General features: G+C 46.0%; 1 protein-coding gene across 1 annotated transcript; it reads right to left on the reverse strand.

Annotated features, from left to right (window-relative positions):
• Window positions 1–327: 327 nt before the first annotated feature.
• Window positions 328–5,956, reverse strand: LOC118081469 (uncharacterized). The gene is made up of 2 exons (XM_060271939.1): window positions 3,900–5,956; window positions 328–2,271 (listed from the first exon to the last, which is right to left on the reverse strand). Exon 2 carries the CDS (start codon window positions 1,523–1,525, stop codon window positions 833–835), a length of 693 nt encoding a protein of 230 aa, XP_060127922.1. The 5' UTR covers window positions 1,526–2,271; window positions 3,900–5,956; the 3' UTR covers window positions 328–832.
• Between the last annotated feature and the right edge of the window lie 5,339 nt (window positions 5,957–11,295).

The following is an 11,295-nucleotide window of genomic DNA, read 5'->3' on the forward strand; positions in this document are numbered from 1 at the left end:
TGAAGCTCAACATCAAAAAAACCAAGATCATGGCCACTGGTCCCATCACCTCCTGGCAAATAGAAGGGGAAGAAATGGAGGCAGTGAGAGATTTAACTTTCTTGGGCTCCTTGATCACTGCAGATGGTGACAGCAGCCACGAAATTAAAAGACGCCTGCTTCTTGGGAGAAAAGCAATGACAAACCTAGACAGCATCTTAAAAAGCAGAGACATCACCTTGCCTACAAAGGTCTGTATAGTTAAAGCTATGGTTTTCCCAGTAGTGATGTATGGAAGTGAGAGCTGGACCATAAAGAAGGCTGATCGCCGAAGAATTGATGCTTTTGAATTATGGTGCTGGAGGAGACTCTTGAGAGTCCCATGGACTGCTAGAAGATCAAACCTATCCATTCTGAAGGAAATCAGCCCTGAGTGCTCACTGGAAGGACAGATCCTGAAGCTGAGGCTCCAATACTTTGGCCACCTCATGAGAAGAGAAGAATCTTTGGAAAAGACCCTGATGTTGGGAAAGATTGAGGGCACTAGGAGAAGGGGGCGACAGAGGACGAGATGGTTGGACCAGTGGCGTAGCGTGGGTTGTCAGCACCCGGGGCAAGGCAAGTAATTTGTGCCCCCTGCCCTCCTTGCCGCCCTGCCCTCCTTGGCTATAGCCCATGGGGCCATTGAATTGGCTTTTATTAATTGCCCATTCTTGGGGAGGGGCTAGCTATTAATGAGCCTGTCAGATCAAAAGAAAATGGGGTCCTCCAGAAGCCTGGGTGGGAGTGGATCATTTCACGTGCTGGGCACAGCTTTCCTCCCCTATCCTGCTCCAGTCCTCACTCGGCGACCTCACCCGCCTGGGTTTGCCAACGGCAGCCCCCGGGATGGCGTCCCGCAAGTGGGAAAGGCAGGTGCCTCGCCTCCTGGCAGACCCCGGCGCGCGTGCCGGGCAGGCGGGCAGCTCTTGGCCAAGTCCCAGGAGAAGCGCCCCGAGGGAGAGCCGGCTGTTCGGCTGAGGGCAGCTCCCCCTGAGAGTCCTGCACTTGGGGCGGACTTGCCAGGGTCGAAGAAGGCGCCTGTTTCCCTGCCGCTGCCTCCTTCACTCTTGGTCCTCGCAGCCTCAGACCGCGTTCTCGCGCTCGCTTTGTCTGGCGCGCTCCTGTGCGCAGCGGCGACGGCGCTGCCGCTGCTGGGCGTGGCGCGGCTGAATTGGCTCCTCAGCCCAGCCCAGCCCTGCCCTCGGCTCAGGCGGCGACGGGATATGCGGGCCGGCAAGGGAGAGATGGGCGAGGGAGCGGGGCACAGGGCCAGGGCCCCGAAGGACAGAGGCCTCCGAGGGCGGACGGAGCCAGAGAGGGCGAGGACGAGAGAGCTGCGAGTGCGAGCGCGCGCCCCCAGATGTTGCGCCCGGTGCAGCCGGCCCCCCTGCACCCCCCACGCTACGCCACTGGGTTGGACAGTGTTCTCGAAGCTACAAACGTGAGTTTGACCAAACTGCAGGAGGCAGTGGAAGACAGGAGTACCTGGTGTGCTCTGGTCCATGGGGTCACGAAGAGTCGGACACGACTAAACAACAACAACAATGATCAAGGTTGGAAGCACCGTCTGCAATGTCAGGGATGCACTTCCCAGCCTTGCCGCTAGATTATGAGCATTGCTACCGGTACCAGCCAAGAAGGACACATTTCCTGAGATGAGGGAAGTTACTTTAATCAGCAACCTTGAGTTCCCAAGTAGCACGGTCCTTGTTTAACTTCTTGTTCAGGGGTGGCTGGGAGCATTTGCACAAGTAGGAGAGAAGAGTGCCTGAATTAGCCTGAAGACAACCCATTTTATTGTGGCACACCCTTTTGCGAACCACAGCACCGATGTAATCCTCAGTCTCAGGTATGTACAATATATGCACATGGTTTCCATGGTATAGAAGGAAAGCACATGAAATCACCACCCTGCCGAAACTAAGCAGGTCTGGGTCTTGTCAGTGCATGCATGGATGGCCACCTTTAGCTCCTTGATAGAAGATAAGGCAAATATAAAAGTAAGTAAATAAAATAAAATTGAAAAAAATTGTTGTGAGGGGTGTGGAATTGTGGTCCCAGGGAAATTAAATGCACAGAGTACAGATAGTGAGCAACTGAATTAGAGCTGGAATGTGTGCAAGATAAGCAGAGTAACCCTTTGCAAAAGCAATGATAGGCCCCGTTCAGCCCTGAGAAGGAACAATAAAAAGATTACTTGGCTAATACACTCTGTAGATGTAGATTTCCTCAGGCATCTGGATCTTGCCACTGTTGGGAGATACAATACAGGGCTTAGTGGACTTGACTCAGTGCAGCTGCTCTTTTACTCTTAACAGCCCCCCACCCCAATAGAAACAATAAAGAAAGGTGAGGGTGGGGTTTGCCAAACAGGATCTATTTACCGTAATTGCTTTTAAGATTCATTTCAATGCAAATAATTTTGGGCAGGGCCAGACCTAAAGAACATTTGCCCAACCCAAGGATTGCAACATTATCATAGCCGTGGATGAAAATCGAGAATGACAAAACGAGCAAATAAAATGAGACGAAACTGGTTACCCAGTTGGAACTACTCCCCCCCCCCTAAGGTCCCTTGGCATGGATAAACAACATAAAGACTGAGAAGCAAATTATCAAGTTTTTAAAATGTGTTCCTTTTCAATAACCCAAGACATCAACAACTCAGTTTTCTTTCTTTTGAATATGCAGCTAACTCAAAAGGGTTCTTATCTTACTTGCAAAATTGCAAGCATCTACTGTACGCACATTTATATCTTCCTGTTACTACTTCAGTTGGTTGACTTTGCTATATGTTTTCCCCCTTAAGGGTCAACCATTAAGACGATCCTGAAAATACAGACTCGCTAGAAGATTCTGTTGAAGTTAAAGTGCCTTGTGTCAAGGGCTCTGACGCTCCCATCATCCATAGCAAGCTGTGTATGCCATGATATTGACAGCCAGGAGGCATAGAGTGATGCACTCTGTATTCCTAAACCACAATGTGCTTCAGTTGGTAGCACTGGCAATTTTGCAATCTTCTACTTTAGGCCGGGTGCACATTTTCAGTGACACGCAACGTAGCGACACACAAGAACTTTCTGGGGAAATATTTCAAATTCCGAAGAGTGAGCATCAAATATTTAGGGTCCGGCCCTGTACGGAACCGAGGAAATATTTGAATACTTAGGTACCGTCAGCCAACAGTTAAGCCCTTGAGTGACAAAGTGTCTGGAATGGTTTCCCCAGTCCTGATGCTTCCAGTGCTTAATTTCCAAAATGAGAGACAGCTGCTGTGTGGATTTTAGAATGCACAGTCAATTATATGTAGCATGTGCATCTCACACATACAGGCAACGACGATACACCCTGTAGCAGATGTTAAGCAAGTACAGCCAGAGACACAGCCCAAGACACTCTGGTGCCTGAGGCAGAAAATCTAAACTGCCACCCCCACTGGTGAAAGATAAAATAAAACAAACATAGCCATTGACAGTTTGCTGCCCTTTAATGATACTCAAAACTCTGCTCTCTGAGGCAAGCCACCGTGCCCTGCCTAATAGTGTGACTAGGTACAGTCACCTTCCCTAGACTGTGTGAATGAACATCGAGTGTGAATGTCTCCTACTGATGAATACTACTCTGAAGTAAGACGACTAGCTAAAGAGTGCCATGACCCAGTTTCCTTGTGCTGCAAAATAACTGCTTTCTGAAGTGTATGGTTGATTTCCTCACATGTGGCCCGGATTTGCTGCCAGGGTGGAATCAGAACTGCTTTCTTCACCCAGGAGAAAATCTGAACTCCCGAGGAACTATTTACCCCAAGAGAATTTATGTAAAGGCTATGATAACATTTACATGAGCAGATTTAAGGCACTTGTGGCCCCACATTTACTTACTTGGGGGATGGCAATATTGAGTCAATTTCATCCTGTCATCGACTTCAGATTCTGTTCTCTCTGCCATACAGAAGAGTTGTATACAGGAAGTAGGTCTTTGCATGGCTGGAAGAATGGCTTCAGGCCTTCTGGGGGTAATTAAAGAGCAAAACCAAGGCTGATTAACTGTGGATTGCTTGGAATGTTTCTATATATGCTAGTAGCAGTCCCTTCTTTGAGAAGGGCTTTTTGATCGCACAAAAAAAAAATATTCTGCATCCACGTACACCTCAAAATCTAATCTGGTTAGATGTTCAAAACAGACGATATGAAGATCTTATTTCCCTACCAGTTTTAATAACCCCCCCCTCTCTGTGTGTGTGGTACTTAAAAAAGTGAATTTAGGACAAAAAGAAAATCAATGCTCATTCTTTAATTGTAGGGTTCCCCCCCCCAAAAAAAATGAAATGATCTTATTTTGCCTGGATTCTGAAATGTCACCACAAAATTAAATGGTGATTTTGAAAGTTTTTATTTTTTTAATGAGATGTTTAAATCTTACATTTCAAAAAAAAATTGGAACCATTATTGATTATGTAATATCTAAAGGCCAGATGATCCTTTATAAATTATCATAATGGCAGTTTATGGGTTTACATAGGCTGTGAAAAGGCAACCTGCTTGTCATAGAAGCAGGACAGCTTCAAACACATTGGGACTGGGGTGAGGGTGGTTGGGGGTGTTCTAAGCTCACTTACTATAGAACAAGTTCCCAATAATTCAGTGGCACATAATCCTGATTAAATATGCTGAGGTTCATGTTGCCAAAGTAGAGCTCAGTGGCAGAGCTTGCAGAATGTCACATGTTCACTCACCCATCTCCAGGAAAAACTAGAAGACCACTGTCTGACAACCTGGAGAGCTGCTGCCAGTCAGTGTAGAAGATATTGAGATAGATGAATTAATAGTCTGGCTCGTTATAAGGAAGCTTCCTAAAAATTTAATTCAAAACAGCAAAATTACCCCAACACTCACCCTAAGCGCGAGTCTTATGTATTCTAGAATTCTGTCTCCTGCGGACATGCAAATTGCATGCTTTCATTCAGTAGTCAAAGAAAACACTACATTAAATCAATGCTGCTCTTTCTGAAAAGGATTTTGGAGTATATCACTGTACTTCAGATGAATTCCCACAAAACCTCCCCTCTTAAAGTTTTCGCTGCTCTGTAAAAGAAAAAGAAAAAGCTTCACCTAATGCCATATTCTCCAGATGTCGCCTGGGTTCAGGCATTATCCATTTGTTTCCAATACAGTATTCCTTGCCTAAAAGCAAAACAACAAAAAGACGTTGCAGCACAATCCTAGAGGCGTCTAAGCAGAAGGAAGCCCCATTGACTTCAGGGAAACTTACTCTTAGGACTTGCTTGCAGCCTTAAAACCATTAACAGATTTCACTGTCCTAGTTACAAACACACACACCCCTCTCCCAGAACGGACGGATAGATTGAATTAGAAATGTTAACAACTCTCTTAAGTTGTTATTTTCCCGAATGGGACTGATTTTGAGCCGACATCACCTTTCAAAACACAAGAGAAAGCGGCAGCGCGTGTGCTTTCCTGCTTTCGGTTCCTAACCAGGGGTGGCGTGGGGTGGGGGTGGGGAGTTCATGTTCTGTCGAGGGCCGGAAGGTCACCGTGGGGAGCGCCGCTACAAAGGAGCGCCGAGCTCAGCGCCTATTACGTTCTGCGCAACCTGACGGTGTGGCCTCTTTTTCTTTTAAGAGACATATTTGAAATATCAATCATATGCCTTTCCTTGAAATGGCCCTTGTTTAAACGGTCACAGATTGGAAGGCCTGTTCAAACATTATTGCCCTAGACAGACAGACAGCCTAATAGCTCCTTGGATGAGTTGAGTTTGAAAGGCCAGTATAAATATAGCGAGGGGAGAGATTTTTTCAGGCCCCCCGCTCGCAGCAAGGGCATCCCCCAGCGCAGGCAGGAATTTCTGGAGCAAAAAAGCACACCCAAGGCAAGAGCTCTGGCCTCCGATTGGCTCACAAGCCTCCAACAGCTGGGCCTCCTTCCCCACCCACCCCCGCACCCTCCTCTCCTTTATCAGATTGGAGAGATCCTCCCTCTCCGCAAACAAAGAACAAGAGTCATTCAAGCGAGACGAGGCGTCCCGCTGATTGGCCGAGAGCTGCTATGCGCGAGAGAAAGGAAGGCTGCGGGGATTTAAGGTGGACGAGCGCCTCGGGACCCCCCCTCCATGGAAAATCGCGGGTGGGGCTGGCTTGTTTTGCACCTAAAGGAAAGAACCTGAGCCGGGAAAGAGGAGCTGCAAGAGCTTATCCCAGTTGCTAGCCAGCCTGGCTTTGACTACGGTGGGGGGAAGTGTGTTGTTGGGGGTGGGAGAACAAGCCCGCCCCTCCTTAAGAGAGGCACGGCGGAGAAGTTCCCATTGATTAAAGCTGCGAGGGTTGGGGGAAGGGAAGGCTCGAGCGGCTCTTCCCAGCAAAGCTGCCTTTCTTTCCCTCCCCCCTCTTCCTCTCTCTCCCCCTCCCTCCCTCCTCCCGCCCCGGGCGCTCCTCTCTCCCCAGCTCCGCCGCCGCTGCTTCTCTCGTTTCGTTCTTTTCCCTGGGGGTGAGACCTGAAGCAGAGCCGGGCAGCGAAGCCTCTCGGGCAGCCTCGGCTGCAGCAGAGCGTTATTTATCCGCGGCCAGCTGCATGCACTACGGCCGTCTCCATGCAATCCTTCTCTGCAAGCAGGCATGCAGCCGGAGCTGTGTGCAAACGCGAGGAGGGGTGGCTGCAGCAGCAGCAGGAGAGCCGGAGGAAGGAGGTGGAGGGGAGGGAAAGGGAGAGTTGGGGGCAGGATCGGATTCTGCAAAGAAAGAAGAAGCGGCGTAGGGGCTGCTGCAGGGCACAGCCCGGCGACGGAGCAGGCAGCTCTGGCAGGAAGGCGCCGCTCACAATAACTTTTATTTTTTGCTGAAAGCAGCAGCAGCAGATCGCCGGTCAAGCAGAGGCGGGGGCGAATCGCCTTCGATCCTGGAGGGGGTTGCTCTCTCCCGGATGCACCAGGACCGTGTCCTCTCGAGCTGGGGAGATGCAAATCCGCTGGCTTTTGGGGGTGAACAAATGCGTCTGGTCTGCAGTCGTGGGGGGGAGGGGTGCCGAGGAGCTGCGCGAGTTGTGCTCTTTGCAAAGCTTGGAAAAAAGGAGCCGAGTGGAGGAATCGAGACGGCAGGCAGGCGAAGCGGTTGATCTCTGCGGCGCTCCGGTCTCCAGCGACGAACTGCTTGCAGAGCCATAGCGAAGCGTAGGCATGGCGAGCCGGAGACCCGGATGTATGTGCGAAAGCCCAGGGACTGCGAAGACACGTGGTGACGGGGAAACGGGAGAGGGATCGCCTGTAATGATATGCCGCTTCCTCCTCTGCTCTCCTCCCCGCCTCCCAGCTGAGCTTGTAAAATATTTTGGCCAGAGGCGAGATCCCAACGAGGAAGCAAGTCTCCCCCGCTTGAGGGTTGCAGAGAAAATCCGCGTTGAATTTTATTGTTTCATTGGGGGAAGGGGTGTGTGTGTGTGTGTGTGTGAATGAAAAAGGGCAGGAGGAGAAAAGGAAACACTGGGGCGGTTGCTCCCCACCCCCAATCCCTCTCTCTATGTTAATAACTCATTGGGGGAAAGGGACTGGCTCTCTGGATTTGCAGGTATGTGGTTTTATTTATTTCCCGCCTCCCATATTATTTCCCCACCTCCCGTGATTGTGAACAATTCGCCCCATTCCCTTCTCCCCAATACTGTACCTTATTTAAAACAGAATAACAACCAATAAAGAGACAAAAAAGAATATGTTGGATCTGATTGTTTCGAATACTTGGGAAATGGAGCGCGCAAAATATCATCGTACTGGAGGGAAAATAAAACATTTTTAAAATTAAATAACCCATGTTAGGGTTGTACAGTATTCAAATGCAAAACGGGTCCAAAATGGAAATGCCAGGGTTATAACAGTCACATATCGCTTAAAACGTAATAAGAAATTATAAGTGTATTAAAATTAGGGAGGTTTTACACATATTTTTAACTTTTTAAAACCGTGGGTCTTGGGGAAAACTAAGCGTTTGATTTCTGAACGTTAAAAACACTGATGATGATCCACTTTCGTAAAGGGATTTCCTAATGCTAACAGGCACGTGATATAATTTCCTATAGTAATACCAGTAACATTATTTCCAATAATACTGGATTAATAATTTACAAATAAACGGTAATATTTGGACCATTGTGGACCTTTACTTGAACTTTTTCTTTTTTCCTTTAGTGTACTCAAAGTCCCACCCCCCAAAAACAGTTTTAGGTGATTAGGTCAGAAACTAGTAAATGTTCAAATATTTCGGTTGGCATTTTAATTTTAATCTAGGCTTCGGGCAGCTGGAACCACTTTTGTCAGGGTTTGGCGGTTGTTAACGTAAAAGGAAAATAGTTGTATTAAATACGAAATTGCAGGAAAAGATGAAAGATCTTTCCCCTTAAATTGAACAAAAAACAACAACCCTATTTACATGGAAGAGGACCGGCAGATTCTAAACACCCTAAATTTTCTAAATTTAAAGGAAGTAGATCTAAGGCCGAAAACAACAACTACATTGGATAAAATGAAATGTTAAATTTTTTTGTAATAACAAATACGAACAAGCAAACGGGGATTTTTATGAACGCTCGCTCCCTTTTTATTTTAAGGATTCAGAATGTTTCAATTGCAGAAAATATACTCGCCAGTTTCCTTTCAAAACTGCCCATGACGTTATTTGCTTCCAAGTTTTCATGAATAAAAACGTTAATGGTTTGTAGAACAATGGCTCTAAAATACACCAATACCACAGCCAGTTTTACCATTGTATTTCCCAGGCGTTTTTAAAGGGCTTTCCTTTCCAATAGCGTGGGAAATTCTGCTCTAGTATACTCCACTTTGCAATGAACAAATATTCTAAATGAACTAGAGCGCTGGTGTGTTTGGGAGGGAGGTCGTTTTTGGTAATATAAAAGCTGAATCAACTAGAACTTTAAAATAAATTAAAAATTAAAAGAGATTTATATACAAGATTTTAAAATATATTTAAATATATTGTGGATCGGGAGTTTCGAAGAGCCCAATTCTGAATACCTAAAACATTTTTTCCTTTATTAATTAAAACACCCTCTAAAAAAAATTCGATTTAACTGGCGAGGGGGAGGACAGGAAAAACAACAACTATTTTTGTAGTAGATTTGTTTGCAATATTTCCCATCTATGCAATTCTTTCTATTTTACTTTAAGGGTGCCTTAAGCTTCATTTCCCCCCTTTCTCCAGCGTTTAAAAGTATCCATATATTTAAAGAATATAATTTAGATTCAATCTATCTGCCACGTGGCTTTTTTTTTTTTGAGGGTGGTTATTTTAAGGTTAGAATTCTTAGTCCCATTTAATTTTTAGTAGATGCTGTGGAAATCCTTGTGATTTGCTTCCCAGTAAACGTAGCTACTCCCGAACTGTAAATCCTTTTTCAAAGGAAAAAATTCAGTTTCTCCCTTTGATAAAATATCCATTATGCTGAGCCAGAATGAAAATGGAGCTGAACGTTTTCTTCGTTTTGTTCAAATAACTCACCATTTGAGTCTCCCCCTCCCTCCCCTTCCACACCTCAAAAGATTAAGTGGTGCTAATTTTGAACATCTAGCTTTTGCTCCTGTATTGCTGCATCGAAATCGCCACGATTGTGGAGTTTTACACTGGAATTAAAACTTGCCGTGTAAATGTTTTTATTTTCATTAGAAAAGAGGGGTTCGGAGCTAGACTCTTTGCTTCCATTCCTTTATTTATATGTGCAGTACTTGTTTTGCAAAATGTTTCCATTTTGAATATCCTTTACTAAACCAAATCTTTGCACCCTCGCCCTGGCTAGTGTGGTTTCTTCCCCTTTACGCGTATTTATTATACTGAGCTTAACATCTTAAACTCGCGGGTCCTCGCCTCTATCTGTCGTCGTCCCCCCGCGCCCAATCCTTCCCCTCTCGAGTTTTTTTTTTAATTGATTTTTCCCTCCCGCGATTTATATATTGTACAGGGCTTGTGTCGAGAACCCCTTGTTAATATTCTTTAGCTGGGATTGGGGCGTTCAGGTTTTCAGCGCTGGGAAGGAGGGGGAAAAAAACCCTCCGGAGATTTTGCAGAGTTCATATTGCCTCTTTCTCCCTCCCTGCTTATCCCCCACCCCCTTTCCCCTCTTTTAAGACTTGAGTTGAAAGTGGCAGGGGGGAAAAATAATTAGATGGAAATAAAAGATTAGACTAGGAAATCGGGCAGGGCTTTAGGAGGATATAACACTAGGGACATAAGCCACACATTAATAAATCTTTCTCCCAAGATTCTGACAAAAGCTGCATCCTACAGATTTTTCTCCCTCTCCTCCGCCCCCCCCCCTTTCCATCCACTTCTCCCTTTAATACCTAAAACTTTGCATCTGCTTTATAGTTATTTTTTGCCCCAGCGCCTCAGCTCGAAGCTGCCAGGTACTCGGAGGTTAATTTCATTGTGTGCGTTTGTAAATTTATTTGGAAAGGTAAAGTGTAATCAGTGGATGGTGGGATTTGGGGGGGGGATGGGGATGGGATTTCTTTTCTTCCGGGAAAGAGATTTCTTTGAACCAGGAGAAAGCCCAGGCGCCAGATCCTATTCTCCTCCCCTCCCCACACTTCCAAAAATTTAATTTTGATGGGTTCATTCTCTTTCGCTCCCCCCCTCTTTCCCTCCCCAGTTGCTCTGATATAAGACCTCTCTGCGTTTTAAGGCATACGGGTTATTTTCGTTTGGGGTTTTTTCGTGACTGTCACCTCTCAATCCAGCTAACTCGATCCATTTTCAAAGGGTCCCCCTTTCTTGTCTATTGAATTTCCTTCCACGATCGAATTGTTATAGATTTCTAACGGCGTGCATGTCTGACGAACCCCGACTCTGCAGAGTTGCCTGGGTTCTAATCGCCTTTGTTTTAGCTAAATATATATATATGATAAAGGTCCAAATTAATCACAGAACTCCTGTTGCAAAGGGCTGGAATAATTTTGTGTGTCTTTATTCTTTCCTGTGTTGTTGTTGCCGGTTTATGACCTTTTCATGCTGTTAAAAGGGACGTCTTGCCACATTTAATTTTGGTTCCAATGAGATATGGAAAAAGGGGAGCCCGGCGTTTTGAAGTAATTTGATAAGCCATCAAGTAGCAAATCCGAATGGGGAGGAGGGAGAGGAGGTGGGGGAGAAATTGGGGGGGGGGAGGAACTTGACTGCTCCAGGTAGAGTTTTCTTTATAACCTGAATTTACAATGAAAGCATTCTCCTTTATGGATATAATAGATTAGATTTCACAACTT

Source organism: Zootoca vivipara, chromosome 2 (assembly GCF_963506605.1).
Source record: "Zootoca vivipara chromosome 2, rZooViv1.1, whole genome shotgun sequence".
NCBI classification, from domain to species: Eukaryota; Metazoa; Chordata; class Lepidosauria; order Squamata; family Lacertidae; genus Zootoca; species Zootoca vivipara.

Coding starts and splice junctions, on each gene's coding strand:
- LOC118081469 (XM_060271939.1), bottom strand. CDS start 1,525: ATGGACCAGAGCACACCAGGTACTCCTGTCTTCCACTGCCTCCTGCAG.